Here is an 18,591-nt window from a genome sequence, read left to right on the forward strand (position 1 = left end):
GTTTGTCTTTAGTTTTTCTATTTCTTGGATTCTGCTCATGGTTTGTTTTCGTTTATTTTCTGTTTATTCTGATCAGCTCATCAATGTTTACTTGTTTACCACTTTCAGCCACAGCCATTATGCAGTCACTAGATTCTGCTTACCTATGCCACCTGATTTTCTCTCCATTGACTGCACCTGTTCTGTCCCTTTATAGACCCTCCAAGTCTCATGGTCAGCCTCTAGACAAGGTTCTTCATGCGTGCTCCCTGCTGCCTTGTTGAATTCCTTGACTTCCACACCAGGGATGACCTCCAAGGTTCTTGAATCGCCTCTGCTGACCCGCAAGGTTCTTGCTCCTACTCGGCAGCCAACCACTAAATCTTCGCCTCTGCCGGCCTCAGGGGCTTTGTCTCAGACCCCAGCCTGCTAGGCTTCATCTCAGCTACCGGCCTCCTGATCTCTTTGCCTTCTCAGGACAACCTAGGGCCACCCATCTGAACTCTGGTTTTGATTTTGTTTCATGCCCTCTTTATCAGGACCCCTCTGCCCATCCACTTTTGGTTGTTTTTGTTTTTGTGAACTCTTTGGGGTAGTATCTCCCTTGAAGGAGGAGTTCTGTCATGGTCTGTAGGTGTTAGGTTTTTGTTGGGTTATTTTGCAAATTCATTTTTTGTTTGTTTACAGGTGGGAAATGGAGCAAAGATAAGCACAGATGCTGCAGCTATTGTCCAACCATCCTGTAGCTAAGCAACTAAAAGGACAAAAGAGATGTACTTAATTTACTGAATTAACTGAAGATTTTATCAACTGATATGGTTAAACAGCATCAAGATTTTATGAAAGAGGGATGACTTGGAGGGTTTATTGCCCCTGAATTTATATTGAATTGTATGGCTGTAAAATGAGTGAGTGCCTGTTACCAAAACAACTACAAATGTTGGTATCTGTCAGTTATTCAGTTTTACTTTGGGTTTTTGCCAGTGCAAAAAACCCCAAGAAATGTATAGCTGGTACACTGCAACAAGAATAACCATGTTAACCTGGCCTAACCGAATTTAGAACTTGTTAAGGGTGAACTTCCACAACACTAAAAACAAGTAACATATTTAAAAAGAGTAGCATAAAACACAGATAAATCATGCAGGCACAGTTGTAAAAAGATGAGTTTTGAGCAGCTTTTTAAAGAATTAACTGAGTCAGATCTGGACTGTTCCACAACTTGGGGACGATGGCAGAAAGAGCTCTGTCTCTTTTAATCTTTTGCCTGGTATGATATACAGCTAGCGGGCCCTGATCACAGGGTGTCAGGGACATGCTAGGGATGTAAAGATGTGAAAACCCTTTAATGTTAGCTAGTGCTTCCTTTCAAAGTCAAAACCAGGATCTTAAAGCAGACTTGGAATTTGATGGGGATCCACTGCAACTACAAAAGCAGCAGAGTGTATTTAGAGAAGGTAGTCAGATGCTCGGACACATGTTCTGAATAAGCTGTAGGTGATTCATAGAAGGTTTGATGAGACCGGTAGAACAATAAATTAGTCCAGACAGGAGTTAACAAATGTATGAAAATCAATTTCAAACAGTTGCTCTGGTAAAAGCTACCCACCCTTTCTGGACAGGTTCTTGCTTTTTACTTCTTTGCTCCTTTTAAGTTTTATTGTATAAGTTTAAACCTGGGTCTAGAAATGCTACCACACTAAACTTAAATATAAACTGGCTACAAGTTAAAAACAAACAGTGGTGTTAGCTACTTGTTGTGCTTAGCTACACAAATATTTGATTAGCAATTTGAACCATCGACAATTCATTCAGTGTTTTGTACATTAAGCACTGTAGCAACATGTTCACAAACAGATGTACATAAGTACAATTGTGACTGATTTATTAAGGTAAAAACTGTCCAAAGATAAAATAAAGACTTTGGACCTTTATGCGGTAGCCATATTGGACTTTAAATTCAGGTTGGTGAGAAAACGTGGGCTTTCCAACTCAGAATTCTGAATTCAGAAGGACTTTTAGATTAATTATCGGACTTGGAATTCAGACATTATGATGTCTGAGCACATAGATAATCTACTGAATTTCACCCATGCGAAATGCAGCTTTCTCTGGTGACTGATGGTGTATTCATCTTTAAGAATTAGTCTAATATGATACATTTTTCTGGTGTTGGTCAGGACTCAGTAAGGACTAACTACAAAATAAAATCATCAAGAGCTTTTCTGTGTCCTGTTTATGTTTCAGCTATCAAGTAAGTAGAGTAGGGAAGCCACCGATGATTTTGGTTTCTTACCGAGCAGAATGACAATACAGGCCAGTATTGCTATAAGAGCGCCGGTGCTGAGGCCAGCAGGCAGGACGTATGGCTCCACGTTACACGAGAGGATGGTGTCCTTGCTGTCGCAGGAACAGACTCTGATGGTCAAGGTGTTGGTGCTACTCATGGAAGGGAAGCCGTTGTCGTTTATTTCAATAGGAATGTAGTAGACATCCTGGGTCAGACGGCTGAATCCTTTACGGAGCACGTAGATGCTGGCTGTGCTGTCTGTGGAGAGATAAATGAAGACATGCTGGTGACCTGGAAAAACATAAAAATAAATTATACCAACATGTATATGTAAAGAAGAAAACCGATTTCCTCCCAAAATTGCTTAGCCGCTCTGATTCTTTCAAAATGGATTTCAGAAATGTTTGTAGTAAGTCTTCAGGTTGTAGCTGCTTGATTTTATACACCTGTGGTCATGGAAGGAGTGCCTGAATTAAAGGATTTGAAGAGGTCAGTGCATACGTCTACCACTATAGTTTATCAGCTGAAAAAGAAACAAAAGGCCGTATTATTTCTGTGGTAAAATATGACAGACATCTGCTGGTTCTGCCTTTGCACTTCCTAACTTCAGTATCCAAACAGTTAGTTTCTGATGTGAGAATCTGTAAACAGTGCTGAGACCAAAGAATCACAGTTAGTCTTTTATCAAGACAACTAACAGTCACACTAGAAAGATATACCTAGCAGATGTTCTACTGCAGTAAAAATTAGACCCAATATGAAGATTTTCATATTTCATGTTATGTAGGTATATTCATCTTTGAAAAAAAAACAGCAAAATAAGTATTTCATATCATTTATTTTTAAATTCTGCTGGGGCAGCAGACTCAACAATAAGATAGGAATAACATAAGATAACTGTCTCTCATCTTCTAATCTTGTTTGTTTTCATATCATCTGTCACATATAGAATTTGGATCAGTATGTCGCACAGTGTTTTGGTTCTGACTGCATTCATAAACACTGTTGGATCTTTTAATATCACCAGTTGGTGTTTATAAATCCTGCTTGAAGGTTGTGTAACCCTTTTGCAGCTCTGTTCAGAAATACTGATCAGAGATCATAAATACTTGTGAGAGCCAAGTCAGGGCCATGTCAGTATGTCATTTTAAATGTCTTACACAGTTAATGTACGATCCTCCCCATTTCATTCTGTGTTTTAATAATATATATAATTATCCAAGTATCTGTCGAAGCAGTTGCCCTAAAATCACTGCCTTAATGTATGAATAGCGTTTTTATCAAAAAGCTGTGTTTGTGAACGCCACATAAAGCTAATCAGCCAATCTACTGCCCACACTAGCAGCACTCCAAAACTGATGTTAACCACAACGTTTACAGCAAAATTCGTTAAAACCACTTGGTGAAATTAAAAGACCGATAGTGTTAACGAAATGAGTTGGAAATAGTGTTGATTAATTCAGTAAAAAGCTGTATGTGCAGCTGTAAGCAAAACATTTACCTGCTTTATCTTTGTGAAAAGTGATTTCAAAATAAACTGCTGAAAAACAGTGACAGTCAGCTTGAGCTGTTCTGATTCTAATACAAGATTTTATTATTTTTCAATTATACTGATGAAGAGTGAAACTAAACTCCAGAGTTTTAAATATGGGATTTAGAATGATTTGATTAGCTGCTGTTATCTGAGTCTGATTCTAGGTCCTGATGAATATGGTTCTTTCCTCTGGTCCTGCAGCCAACTGGTGCTGGGTTAGTACCTATTTCCAGGGCTGGAGCTAGAGCTTAGTTTGGTTGAAACACAAAGATATGTTGCTGCTGCTGCTTACTAAGCACCAGTTAAGCACCAGAACCAGTTTGGTGGAAAAGGCTCCTATGCAACTCCTGTTAACAGCTGCTATGCTGTCTAATGCAGTCTGGTACCAGCTCATTCATAGAAATAATTCATCTACATCAAAATCTATTAGTATGTGCACCAACTTTATTTTTTTAAATCACAGCATTTCTACTGGATGTTAACTTTGGTGTTATATACTAAGTGCCCACTTTATTAGGTACAACCATGATAGTACTAGTACTAGCCCTTTGCCTTCAGAACTCTCTTAACTCTTTGTGGCAGAGAGTCAACAAGGTGCCAAAGGACTTTCAGAAATTTGGATCCATATTGCCTTTATACAGTTGCTGCAGATTCCTGTGACTCTTGTTCCGACAAAAATACTCATTTAGGCTGTAATATCTAAATATTGCTCAGTTGGTACTGAGGCGCTCTAAGTGTGCAAAGCTAATATCCCCCACAACATTACACTACCAACACCACCAGCCTGTATAATTTATCCAGGGCAAGATGGTGCTTTCATCTTGTTTATGCTAAATTCTGATGCTACATCTCAATGTAGCATTTTCAATGAACACTCGTCACACCAGGCTAAGTTTTTTTATCTGCTATTGTCTGACCTTGGTGAGCCAGTATGAATCTCAGGCTCAGCTTCCTGTTCTTAGCTGTTAGGAGTTTCACCTTGTTGGTTGTTCTGCTGCTGTAGCCCAGCTTCTTCAAGGCTTGATGTGGTGTCCTTTTTCGGATTGTAGTTCAAGAAAGTATTTTTGTCCCCAAAACTGTTGATCACTGAATTCTTTATAATTTTTGGACTTTTCTTTCTAAAACCCATGGTATGGAAAATCCCAGAATATCAGCAGATTTGGAACAACATCCATGACACATTCAAAAATGCTTCAAAGGCTGTTTTACGGGTAAAAAATGTTTTTACACACACAAGGCAAAATCACATAGTCCTCTCCGTGACACAAAGGACCATGTTTGTTTCTCTTTTTATTATCTTTGTCTTCTCTACTTTCTTAAACTCTCATATTTCTTCTGATTTTGTCTTTCACAGCTCTCACAAAACCTAATTCAATCAGTCGGCCTCAAAGATACATGTGCAGACAGACAGAGACCACACCACAATTAATATGGCCCGCAGGACATGTGTGCATTCATGAGTGTGCAGTGAGAGAAAAATTCAGAGCACCTGCTGATTTCTATGAGGCAACATAAGCCTCCATCTGGTTGTGCTTTGATCTAATTTGAGTGAAGGGGGGAGGTGTTGAATAAGAGACTGCAGAGAAAGAAACAGGAAGGCTGGCTGCAAAAATGAAGTGTTGAGGAAAGAAAAGCAGAATCAAACCAGTTTTAAAGTTGGTTTACCTCTGTTGTCTTTGAGTGAGAAGTTTTGGTTGTGGGCGACTTCAGGAGCAAGGCTGAAAGTGAAGTGTTGCCTGTGACCCATTTCGTCTTTGTCTACTGCGCTGACTGTTTCAATAACCTAGATCACACACAGGAGACAGTTAGAGGCAAGATGTTGATGTAAAACAGTCTCTGAGTATTTATGTTTTTCAGTGCAAACGTGTTCTCTGCATGCTTTGCCCAGACAACCGTACCTTCCCCAGTGCCACGTTTTCACACATCAGGGCTTCGTTGTTGGTGGCAAACTCTGGGGAGTTGTCATTCACGTCTTTCACTTTGATGTTAACTCGCACTTTGGTGTCTTGGTGGTGACCTCCTGTGTTTGAACACACAGCATGGGGGTTAATAATTAGTGCCCTGCTACTAAGTGAGAAAACATTTTGTTCTTGAATCTGTGATTGTGTATGTGTCTGTTTAGAAATCTATTCTTGGCACTGAGTGAAAATATTGTTGTCTAGCAAGATGGTCTGAGTCATGACTACTGACTGTGATGTGTAAAATGATTCCACTTGAACTTTGAACATTTTCTAATGCAACAACCACAAATTTTAATATATTTTATTGGGATTTTTCATGATAGACCAACACAAAGTAACAGCAGGGAAATGACGCATGGTTTTTATTTCATAAATTTTTACAAATTCAGGCCCTTTCACTCCAATTCCCGATAAACCAATCCAGTCCAACCAACTGTCTTCTGAAGTTACCTAATTAGTAAATAGAGTCCATCTAAGGCTGTTTAATCTCTGTATAAATCCAGTGGTTCTGTTTCTGGCCTCAGGGGTTTGTTAGAGAACATTTGCGAACAAAAAGCATCCTGAAGACCAAGGAACACAACAGACAGGTCAGGGTTAAAGCTGTGGAGAAGTTTAAAGCAGGGGCAGCTTTTAAAACAATATTCCAACAAGTTACAAAGTTCAGATTAAAAAGTTTAAAGTTTAAAGAGGAATAAATACTTTTGCATGGAACCGTTTTTATATTTTTCAATACGAGGATCATCATGATCACACAGAGGGCTAAAAAGAAAAAGAAGGAAGATGAAAAATTTCTGTGTTTTAGAGACGTACTGTACATATCTGCTGAACTTGTCAACGTACATTTTCCACTACCCTGTCATTACAGGCGTTTATTTAAGCTTCCCAGGGCCTAAATGTGGTTAGCATAGCCTGCAATGCTTCTAACTTTGTGGGCGGCTAGTCCGTTTCCATCTGTCCGTCTGGCGTCAAGCATGCCACAGGCAAACCACATGGCACTCAGCTAGCCTGAGGCCTGACCACAGAATACCAGGGTGGAGCCACAGTGCCCTGTGAAGGTTCCTGGGGTTGTAGCTAAGGAGAAAAAAATCTTCTAACTGCCTGTGGGTTGACAAATCTTACCAATTCTCTTGCTTTTACTTGTATTTTTCCATTTTCACTTTGCTACAACTGATAAGAGCTTTATGCACTACAGAGCATCGAAATTGTAAGGCCGGAATGCGCTTCTTCTGTAAGTCCGACCCAGAATATTTCCATATCATCAAAAGGTTGATACATATTGTTCTGTATAGACATCTCAATATGTGTTCATGCTTTAAATTTTCTTTCATTTAACTTTTGTGGCTCTAGTCTAATTAAAGAAAAAAAAACATACAAAACAAAGACAAAGTCAAAATGTTAATGTTGCTAATTTAGTCAGAAACTAGTTAGTTTGAAAACCTACATCCAGCAGCCATTGCTGCCAGTATTGCCACAACAGAGAGAAAAGGAGTTCTCCGGACAACCATCCTAAAAATGCCATACTTGTCAAGTGTGTTTCTGAAGCTTCTGTCATGTCCTGTTTCCACTTGTGACTATTTTTTTCCATGGGCTTCAAAGAGTTTAGAGCTGGCCTTATAAGAGTTCCAAGATTAATGGGCAGCAATATTCTCTAAGGCCGTTATTGCTGATACTTTTCCATCTTGGCAATGTGGTAGCACAAACCTTTCTGCATTTGACCAGCAAACAGCCAAAACGCCTCCCTTTACAGAGGTGCTGACATGTGCAGATGATCAAACAACCACAGACATTTGGTAAGGAGCACCTGCCTGTTGCTTACCCTTGAAAATCCTGTGGAAACAGCAAGGGTGTACTTAGTTTTTCACTGACAGCATTTCCTTTTTAGCTGCATTTTTTAAAATCAAATCCTGAGGTTTCAATTGTTTTAAATATGCATAGCAAGCAATTACTGTACTCTTACTGAACACAGACATAAAAGAGGAACAAATAACCACCACTTATTGTTTTCAGTGAATACCAAAGCTTCTAACAACAGTTTTAACTTTGCTCTCACCCAGAGGGGATAAAATGACAGAACAAAAATCGAATCCACCTAAAGACTTTGCGCTTGTACACTAATCAGACACCAGGTAAAGCTAAAATCATAAATGTTTAACCACTGCTCACTGACAAAACCTCTCTAAAGTCATTGCACAGCTTGTATTCAAAAGTCGCACACGTGTTGATGTAGAGACAGGATATTAGTTAAGCTTGATACAGTGCTTTGCAAAAGTATTCAGACCCCAAGCACACTTCAATTTGTGGCACTGAGATTTTAAGTGATAGACCGACACAAAGTAGTGGATAAAATGTGGAAAAGTTCAAGGAGTTAAAATATATTTGCAGGTCATTGTGTCTGTGTGTTTGTGTATGTATGCATTTGTGTGTGTGTGTGTGTGTGTGTGTGTGTGTGTGTGTGTGTGCGTATATGTACCGATCTCTATAGCTGAAACAGAAATATTGTGCCAGGGTTGTGTTTCTCTGTCCAGCGGTCTGGTTGTGGTGATCATTCCGTCTTCTGAGATGGTAAAGAAGTGATCAACATCCGTGTACCGAGGAATCATGTATCTGTGTATGGAAATAATTGCTATTAAACAAGACTCTTTGGATATTAAAGCACTTTAACACTTGTGGATAATCTGCTCATAAAGGCAAAACATGTCATCATGGAAAAAGAAAAAGACAGATTTATTTTACTTCCTCACTGATCTGAGTTTGAGTGTACTGTTGTGTCTTTCTTGCATACACTGTCTTTTGTTACCTGACAGGATTGTTGGCAACATCAGTGTCCTTGGCATGAACTCGTCCCACCGGGGTGCCTTGAGGCGCATTCTCCTCCACCTCAAAAGTGTAAGTGGGGGCTATGAAAACAGGAGGCTCATCTGCATCTTCCACCGATATCTGCACACAAACATGAACACACAAACACAAAAAACTGCTAAAGGGCTCCTGTGATGCTTGCCTTTTTAAACACTTGAACAAATATGCAAACCATGCTCTCCTAAGGACATTGTGCACACAATGAAATGCATGTATTATTGACTTTTCTGCTCCTATTTACACAAACACTCAGTGCGTACCTTGATTGTGGCTTCATCCTTGTAAGGTCCCCAAGCAAGAAATCGAGGGTCTATGTGTGGGTTGGATCCCTCCACCTTTAAAGTGTAGGACCTCTTTGTCTCAAAGTCCACTTGCTGAGAAAATGGAGACAATGGATTTTATTATTTCATTTTCAAATGAGATAGCAACATCAAATGGATACAAGCCCAGCTATTCTTGTTTATTCTAAAGAACAGAATCAGCATCAGAAGCTGTATCAGTTTAGCAAAATGTATGAATGATCAGTGCTGTACTTTCATGTCCTGTCAGGGGGAGCTGTTGCCACATGAACGAATCAAAGCAGCTTCTGTTAACAAGCCAATAAAAGTAACCCAAATAGAAACTTTGATTGTAAAACTGTTCCTGGTGTATGATATGGCATGATATGACTGGATTATTTCTGGAAGTGAATAAATCATTCGATTGTTTCTGCTCTGGCTGCTTTCATCATCAGATGAAAACAACCAGGGTTTGGGTCTAATGAGCCAGGATGAGGTCTGGGAGTCTGGGATGCTACATGATGAGAAGGAACAGAAACTGTTTCAGTCATGGAGAGATGAGGCAGGACCACGACAGCCCTTTTCTGCCAGTAGAATGAGGTAGAATTAGATCTGTTACACCTTGATAATGGTGACAGCTATATTAAAAATCAATTTTTATAAATGCCAGACACAGCTTTCCAATATATCAGTTAGATATTACACTAAATTCATCTGAAGTACTAAATTTATTCACATTTAAGTCAGCATTATTTCACTACCTCTATATTAGTTAGGGAGCTCACTTTTTACACAGCCTCGGTACAGAATTGATTTCATTAATGTGCTGTGAGGGTTTTGTTCATTCAGTGCTAAGTGCACATGTTTTCCCTACACGTCACATTTTCGTCTAATAATATTAAAACGTTATGGTGCAGTTACAAAGCAATGACCCTTGGCTAAAAGGTAATGCCTCTAATGATCAGCCATTTTCCCCTCTACTTATGTGCAGAGTCTACACTGCTGCAGGGAAAACCTCTAAGTCAACAAATGTTCTGGCAGTTATTGTATGATGCAATACCCAAGAGGTGCTCTCTGCTAGGATTGCAAGGAAGCCTGCTTTGCCATCAGAATTTGGCAGCAACTTCATATGCAGCTGTAATCATAGCAAGTGACACTCTTTTGTTTGGTCTCAAACAATGACCCTTTCCCACAAAAGCATCACTATTCCAACTCAAAATGGTGATGCTTAACAGGCCATATCCCAGAACAGGTTTATCTTTTGCCCCGGGGCTCCTGTGCTTTTGAGAAATGCTTCTCAAATGTTTTGAATTAGAGCTCTGTTCAGATGTTTCTGGAGGCTGAAACTACTGCCTGATCCAAAACAAAAATGGACTTCATGTTAAAAGATCTCCAATCTCCAAAATGTCATACTTGTGGATGCTGCTTTCTTTACATAGATGTTACACTGTAGCCATGGTAATTGGTTCAATTTTCTGGTTATAAAATCATTTTACTAAAGGATCAATGTTTCCCATAAAAGCAGCAGCTCTGCAACTTCAACAGGTCTATTTGTCCTTTAAGCTGGCCAGCCCAGGTTTTAATGATGCAGAAATATTTCAAACCTACAGCACCAACAATATGCTCTTTGTATAACAATCACGTGTTTCCACCTTGAATTGTAGTTTCACATTGTGGTGCAAGCTCTCTCTGTTTCGATGTTTAAAATTCTATAAGAATATCTACAAATAAAAGGCCATGATATTTCTCGTCAAAGTGATGTCTGTCACGCAGAGCACCACCTAGTTGCCTTGAACATGCTGACTTTTTATAAAGTAACACTAAGCTATTATTTTGAGTCTGGGATGTGAAGGTGAGTGTATTACACTTGACACTGTGTATCTATTTTCAAAGCTCTCTTTATTGAAGTAAGAAAAGGAGTAAATCTTTAGTTGCCCTGTTCTGTTGACAAGATGACAGAACACTGCTTGCTAGGGCTGCCTGACAACTATTTGTTACAAATGCACAAAAAATATCTTCCACCACTTGTAAATTGTGGTAATTAAAAAAACAACTGTGGCATATTTGTAAGCACTGTGAGAATACTGGCTAATGCTAAAGTTGGCATTTGATGTAGAGCTTCTTATTTGCACTAATTAAAGGGATATTTTACAGTATATTTAATGAGTCTTGACTTCAATTGATCTTCTTCAGTTCAAAATCTAAATTTATTAGACTCCTTAAATTTGACCTGGATAACAGAAACTCTTTGTAAATCATGGAAATTGAGCATTTTATAACATTTTAGGTCATAGCACAACCTCAGACTCAGACCTGCATAAAAATATGGGCTTGTGAAATCTGGATTATTCACTGATGTTTGGGATTCTTTAAAACAAAACAAAAAAAGAAATTGTTTCTGGTTTTGAATATTTGGTGACTGACTTATAAGACATGTGACTTTCATTACCATAAACTGCAGCATTGTTATTATTTAATTGAATATATATTATTGATTTGCCATCTATCCAACCAAACGTTTGTCAGGTGATGTTGATTTTTATTCTAGAGGTTTATACATTCCAGGCAAAAATAAGCAAATTATCCTAGTCACGGGATTTTAAGGTTTCCAGGTTTAACTTTCCAGAATTCTCAGTCCCTTACAGTGATTTTATGTATACAGTACACAAACACTTATGAACACTATGAATTTCTAGGAGACGCGTGTATACCTGGCAGGTTTTAGAACTGGTACCAGCAAACAAGCAGACACTAAAGGAAGGAACGACTGAAAGAAGGAATCAAGGTAGGAGACAAGCAAACTAGAATGTAAAAATGAGGCAGGGGACAAGGAAGTAACAAAGGACAAATGATTAGGGAGGTATGACACGATAAATCCAAGTAGGAAACAAGGAATAAAAGAAAGGGATGAAAGAAGGAAACAGAGGAAAGGACCCAAAAACGAAAAGCAAAAACTGACATAAGGGAAAAGAAATGGAAAAAGGAAGGCAAAAAGGACAGAAGGACAAAACTCCTGGGAAAGGCTTTTTACAAAGGTTAGAAGTATGTTATGGGAATATCTGAACATTCTTACTGAAGTGCATTTGTGGCTTGCCACTTGAATTTACTCCAACGGTATTGTAATAGGTTGAGGCCAGGAATTGTAAAGGCCAGTCAACAAAATGGCTTATCATTGCTTTTTTGGACCTTGCTTTATGTCCTTGGGATACTGTCATGTTGGAACAGGAAGGGGTTCCCCTAAACTGTTCACACAAAGTCGGGGCCCTCTGCACCAAGCTTTACACTTGAAACCATTCAGTCAGATAAGTGATGTTTTCCTGGTAACTGCCAAACCCAGACTCTTCCCTCGAATTGCCAGACAGAGTAGCATAATTTGTCTCTCTAGAGCACAAGTTTTCACTGGTATAGAGTCCAGAATGCTTTAGAGAAGTGCGCCAGATGCCTTTAAAGGATGTAAGGTTTGGACACAGTGGCTCAATCATGGAAACCCCAATAGGCTCCCTGTGGACTGTTCCTGAGGTACTCTAAAGGCCACATGAAGTTGGGAGGTCTGTAGTTTGTAGTATGTGTTTAACTTAATGGCACATTTAATGTTACATTTCTTTCATTTACATTTACTTCACTTATGGGACATTCACAACTTTTATTTATTTAATGATGATTTTTTCCAGTTTGACCCTCCATTCTTGATGCCTGTATAGGAGGTCATGTCAGAATTTAAATCAGGTGTTCTGGAGCAGACAAACATCTAAAACTTGCAGGGAAGGGGTCCCTGAGGACCAGGGCTGTGAACCATTGAGGTACAGTTTCTAAATTATGAAGGTAATGCCTTTTTATCCTTTTGTTCACCAAGTACAGTTCTCTTACTAGGTGCATTTTTCTTTTGTTTCAGCAACTTGAAACATAAAAGTGATGTCATTGTTCAAAGGAAACGATCACTTAATAAATGAGTAAAATACAACTATGTGCATTTTGTTTATTCAACTAAGATAGACATGGTCTGTTTCCTTGTTTGATATTTTATTATTTCTTCATTATTATTATTTTTACTTTAACTGGCCTTTACTACAGCTAAAAACAGGGACCTAACTGGTCCTTCAAAGAAAGAAATTACCAAAAGACTAAATGAAGAAAACAAAAATGGGAGTGGCACAGGATGGGAGTGGGAGTCAATTTAGTGGGACGGGACAGGATTTTTTTTTTTTTATGCTGGCCTGGGATTGGGATGGGACAAGACATTTTTCTGTGGGAGCAGGATGGGACAGGAGAGAAAATCCAGGATGGCCTTTTAAAGGTTCCTGAACTAGTTTGGATGAAATGATATGCCATCTGGCATTGTTTTAACATGGCAGAAATCATTTTTGGTCTTGGGTCTGTCTAGCTGTTAGCACAAAGTTTCTCTGTTTCAGCAAAGTAAAGAGGCTAATAGACTTATCTATTGTATGTAAGACATTGACTTTCATACTGGTGCAACAAATCCCCAATTTGAGAAATCCAAAATATTGCAAGAGAGGACTCACAAGCAATTTTAAAGATAGAGATTTTGAGTTCTGCAACCTGCATTGCTAAATATGCCACATTAATATGTGGTGGAGGCAGGTAATCCTGTTTATCATTCATACAAGATCACAAATCCAATCAAGATTACAACTCTGAGCGAATAAAGTCCACCGTGTTCCATGTGATCTAACACATTATCAGAAAGCAACACCTCCTTTGAATGGATTGTTGCACACTCATTCAGTTGCAGATAAACATGTTTAATGTGATGATGACAGGTACAGTCGAAGAAGAATAGATTTGACCCACTTCTTTCATTTTCTCATTTCTGTCTCTGCCTCCCTCTCTTCTTATCACACGCCCTCTCTTTATTCATTCCCTCTCTCTATAATCAGTCTGATATAATGATAATAATATTCACAATATCGCCCCTTCGTCTCACTATTGCTTTCTGTAACACACACACACATACACAGCTCCTTAATATTCTGTAGACTGCATTCATCAGGACACAGTTGAAAGAGAATAGCTGATTAAAGCTCATCCCTGTGTGTCTGTCTTTGAGGAGGAGAGAATAGAGATTAGTGAAGGCTACTCTTGATACTTATTTGAAAGTGTGTAAAGGTGCAAGTGTGTGTTTGTGTGTATGTACGTGTGAAGGTATGCACTTGCTTTTAATTTCATGTGACGATACCTTCAGGGCACAAAAGGTTTTGATTTCCCTTGAGACGAATCAAGATCCAATAATTTCACATGCATGCACACACACTCTCCTTTGTGTTCATGCAAACACTTTCAAGTTAAAATGGCGTCATCAGATCAAGCGGGCAACAGATGTGGGTGTGTGCATCACATTCTGCACTCAAATACACACTTTTAATCATGATCAAGCTAATGGGCTATTATTCCAAGAGACACAACGAACTGTGTTAATGGACAATTTGGCAACTTAGCATACCTGTTTATGGCCCTGTGCTGTCTCAAATCAGCAAAAGCCTAATTTTTTAAGATCTTACTGATTAAATCAGGATAAAGTAACTATACTATATAATAATATAAACGTCAAGGTCACAGATACCCTCCCTGTACCACCTAACCAATCACTAGAGGGCCAAAGGACTTCAAATTTAAATGCTTGCCAATGCCTGCTCCAAAGTTTAAGATCAAGGCATTAAAACTGAGAATGCAAAACAGATGAGAAAGTAAAACACTTCTGTGGGCGACCAAAAATAACATTAACTTACTGGCCCGCGTACACACAGTGGGTATAAGGGGACATTTGCATAATGATGCCCGCAGTAATATCAAATTTCAGGAAGTAAATTTAGTCTTCATGATCTTGCTTCCTGCTTATATGGTGCTTTACTGTACTTTGGAGATAGTTGGTTTGTCAACTTTCTACCATTGGAATGTGTGGCTTCATAGCTAAAACATCTGGAAAACACAGAACTGGAGTAGACTTCATGACTATTCACTTTTATATGAAGCCACAAAATAAACATTCCTGTTAGTTTCCACAGGTGCACATTCATGTTTTAATAATTTACTATTTCAGGCGTTAATTTCTGTTAAAGTTGATGATTATGGCTTACAACCAATGAAAAGCTGAAGCTCATTATCTCATAAAATTTGAACATTAGAAAAGGCCAATAAAAATGTTTTTTAATACAGAAATGTGGGTCTATTAAAAATTATCTCTATGTACATTAAAGAATATGCCCTCCATATTTCATCAGGCCTCCTTTTGTCTTAATTATTGCATCCATGCAAAACTCACCTCAAACCTGTTCTCAGCGTTCCTGAGTCTTTGCATCACCTGCTACCCTCCCCAGCTAGCTGCAGCTACATGTACCTTCATTAAGGTCCACATCAGCAGCAGCAGCTTCCAAGTCAACAGCTGCAGCATTTACAGTATCTGCACAAAGTTACTCACTGTCATTGTCATCGCAAAGTTTTCTTTGGACTTCCAGTGCCAATTGCAGCCCCTAGCTACTCCCTCTGTGCTGCCGCCTACAGACTTCCTCTGTGCTGCTTCCATACACCCTTCCAGTGCTGCTCCCCGAGACACTCCTATTGCAGCCTTTAGTGCAGTCATCATCTGCTTCTTCTGGTGTGCTAGCTCCAGCAGCATCCTGTTCAAGAGCATTATGTCCATTGTCCCGGGTGCCATTTTAACCATCCTCATCCTCACCATCATCTCCCATGACACCCCCGTCATCAACCTCTTTATGACAGAACGCCGTCCATACATCTCTACTCATGTGTCTACTTAGATTATTTCCAAGTTATTCTGTTCTTCCTCTGATCAGTCTCACCTGGTCTACATGTCACTTAAGGTATTTTATGTGGTTTCAGTTGTTTTTCTTTACTGGGTTCCTCATTTTGATTATTAAAATCCTTGAATTTGTGTTTTTTTGCCTCCTGCCTGTCTGCATTTGGGTCCTATTAAACTGAATCGTGACAGAAGGACAGTGCAGAGGCACTAATTATTGCAGCAAAAGAGAAACAGAGACCATGGTCGTCTACACCATTATGGACCTGAGATGCAGGCGGTGCAAATAAGCCCTAGAAACTGTGTGACAACTTATAGTAGCGTGTAGAGTGCTAGTAGGGAATGCATACATCGGACAATATGAAAAAAACAGCTAGAATACATCATCTTTGCTAAGTATGGGTGGGGCATTCCACAGTCAAAGAAGTACAGAAGTAGCCTCAGTGTTGTCAGTGGCCATTAAAGGAATCTGGGCTGTGATCCCCAAGTGGGAGAGTGGATCTCTGCAACAGAGCAGAGTTCTAGGAACAGCTAAGACACATAGAACCCTCAAGCTCCAAGGCCTCAGATAGAGGACACAAGTTTATAGGGGACCACCCAATAAATAGGGTTTGTGTAAGTTTTACTGTAGAATTTCAAGAGAGAATTCTGTCAGATATGAAAAAATGATCTTCCCATTTCAACTTGAGGAAATAAGCTGTTCCTAACCTTGGTATGGTAATTGATATTGTATTACATACATGGTGGCTATGTTTTCACATTGAGAACACAAAGAAGCTGACCTCCGCATTAATGGACATGATGAAAACCACCTGAGCATTAGACTTCAATAAGGATTTTGTATCTTATAAACACATTTCTCTGTAATTTTGGTTTGATTTCAGTGAAATGGATTCACAGCCTCACCTACGCATACACATACATACACACTAGAGGTTTCACAAGATCCTGTGGCACAAGATCTCACAGTGAACAGAACACCATGCAATTACTCCAAAAGTCTATCTTTCAAAGCATTATGCAATTGCTGTGTTTACAGTAAAAAAATAAAATAAAACCTGTATCTGTGTCTCGTGAGCTGAATGCATTGTCACACATACACACACACACACACACACACACACACACACACACACACACACATTAGCCCCTCATTTTGGCGTAATCATATAATTTGCATTCAGATTCTTCTGATGGTTCTTTAAAAAAGAATAAAACTTTCATTTCATTAAGTTTAACTTTTTTCTGTGCAGTTACAGGGAACAGAAGCAATCTGAACTTAAGATATGCAAAGCTCTGCCATAGCTCTCTGCTTTTGGCTTATGTCTTATTTATGAGGTACCTGTATTGCTCAAGGGCAGAGTAATTATAGTTGTTGATAGAGGAGAAAGAAGCATTATTCATTATTATCACTAACTCATTTCCCTGCATACTACTGTTGTCATGGTTGGGAGGAGAACCCTTAGCTCTGAGTGGTCTCAAAGCCTGGCTTCAGCACAGAGCTGAAAATGGATCGCTCATGCAGAAGGTTGTGAAAAAGCATAGAACAAAAAAAAAATACGAGGAAGACTGGAATCGATTATTGCAGCAAAAGATTTTCCCACACCATCAGAGAATACAAAGTGTGGGTTAAGGCTCACTGTGCTTCTGAACAACATGATAACTGTCTGGAGAAGGAAATGAAACTAACCACTAGTTCTTTGTAGACCATGAATAAGCATAGTGATAAATATCAAGTATTTATAAAAAAAATCTCTTTATTTAAGGAAAAATGTAATTCATCTCAAAGAGTGTTACTAAATGTCCTTGATCACTTTTCTAAAAAATGGTAAAAAATGATGGTGTACATTTATTTTATCTTTGAGATTTCTTTTTTATCATTTGTACTCCTTTTTGCAGGGTTCCTACATTTTTTTCCTACATATTCACTGTAAATTGGTAGAAGATATGTGGGCAGGATTTGGTAGAAAAAGGAAGGAAGGAAGGAGGGAGGAAGGTAGAAGGAAGGAAGGCAGGAAGGAGGGATGGAGGGAGGAAGGAACAAAGGAAGTCTGTAAAACAATTATTCAAGCATACAATAATTTTCCTTTACATATCCAGACCTGAAGAATACTGAAATCAAATTCCATACTTTTCCAGACTGTTTAGGAACCTTGTTTCAATTCTACACATATGACCTTACAAAAGCAATTTGTTTTAAACCGGGAGACTCAGAGGATAAGAAGCCTACGAGGAGCTGTGATATCTAACTATCCTTAATGCTCAGAATCCTGTCCTGCAGCCACATGCTCAACAGTATATACAGCATGTGTGTCTCTTAGAAAAAGAAGAAACTAGGGAGTGTGAAACGGAGCAGTGTGTGTGATGAAATAAGTGACTAGTTGTGTATCAGCTAGTAAATAATTAGGTGTGCGGACTTAGATTAAAGAAGGCTACGCGTGTAATGTGTCAGTAATTGTGCAAAAAGGATGATCCTTAATCTTGGTTAAGGATAAAAAAATGTTAAAATCCCATTTTGCTTCCTTGTACACCTACACTCATGGGATTTGTTGTTCACCTCCAACACAATATCATCAATAGAACACGTTTATTTTGTTTAAATTTAAAAGTGACACTAAACTACTTTTTGTAAGAAAACACATTTTTAGCTAAATTTCTGTGTTTGACAATATGAGCAGGAATTAGAAGAACAATATTTTACTCTACAAAAGGCATCAAGTTGCAAGTTTAACATACACTCAAAACTGCACCTAAAAAGTTGAGAGTATGATAAATATTTTTCAAACATTTTCACATATAACGTGAAATATACTTCGAGTTTTAATAATGTCACAGTCATCCCATATATTTGCACCCTTCTCCTGACAGATCATGTGTTTTTAAACATTGACATTCCTTTCATCTGTATTTTCTCTGCAAAC

The 18,591-nt window shown here is 38.7% G+C and overlaps 1 protein-coding gene across 3 annotated transcripts in view; it reads right to left on the reverse strand.

Moving 5' to 3' along the window:
* cdh11 (cadherin 11, type 2, OB-cadherin (osteoblast)) overlaps positions 1–18,591 on the reverse strand; it is a 139,431-nt gene that overhangs the window by 4,626 nt on the left and 116,214 nt on the right. For all 3 annotated transcript variants that reach the window (XM_047351614.1, XM_047351612.1, XM_047351613.1), the window contains 6 exons: positions 8,881–8,994; positions 8,562–8,701; positions 8,235–8,368; positions 5,702–5,823; positions 5,469–5,586; positions 2,276–2,527 (listed from right to left, as the gene is read on the reverse strand). In XM_047351614.1, coding sequence (XP_047207570.1) covers positions 2,276–2,527; positions 5,469–5,586; positions 5,702–5,823; positions 8,235–8,368; positions 8,562–8,701; positions 8,881–8,994 — 880 coding nt within the window. The remainder of the gene's footprint in view (positions 1–2,275; positions 2,528–5,468; positions 5,587–5,701; positions 5,824–8,234; positions 8,369–8,561; positions 8,702–8,880; positions 8,995–18,591) is intronic.

The sequence above is a fragment of the Girardinichthys multiradiatus genome, chromosome 22 (assembly GCF_021462225.1).
Source record: "Girardinichthys multiradiatus isolate DD_20200921_A chromosome 22, DD_fGirMul_XY1, whole genome shotgun sequence".
Lineage (NCBI taxonomy): Eukaryota > Metazoa > Chordata > Actinopteri > Cyprinodontiformes > Goodeidae > Girardinichthys > Girardinichthys multiradiatus.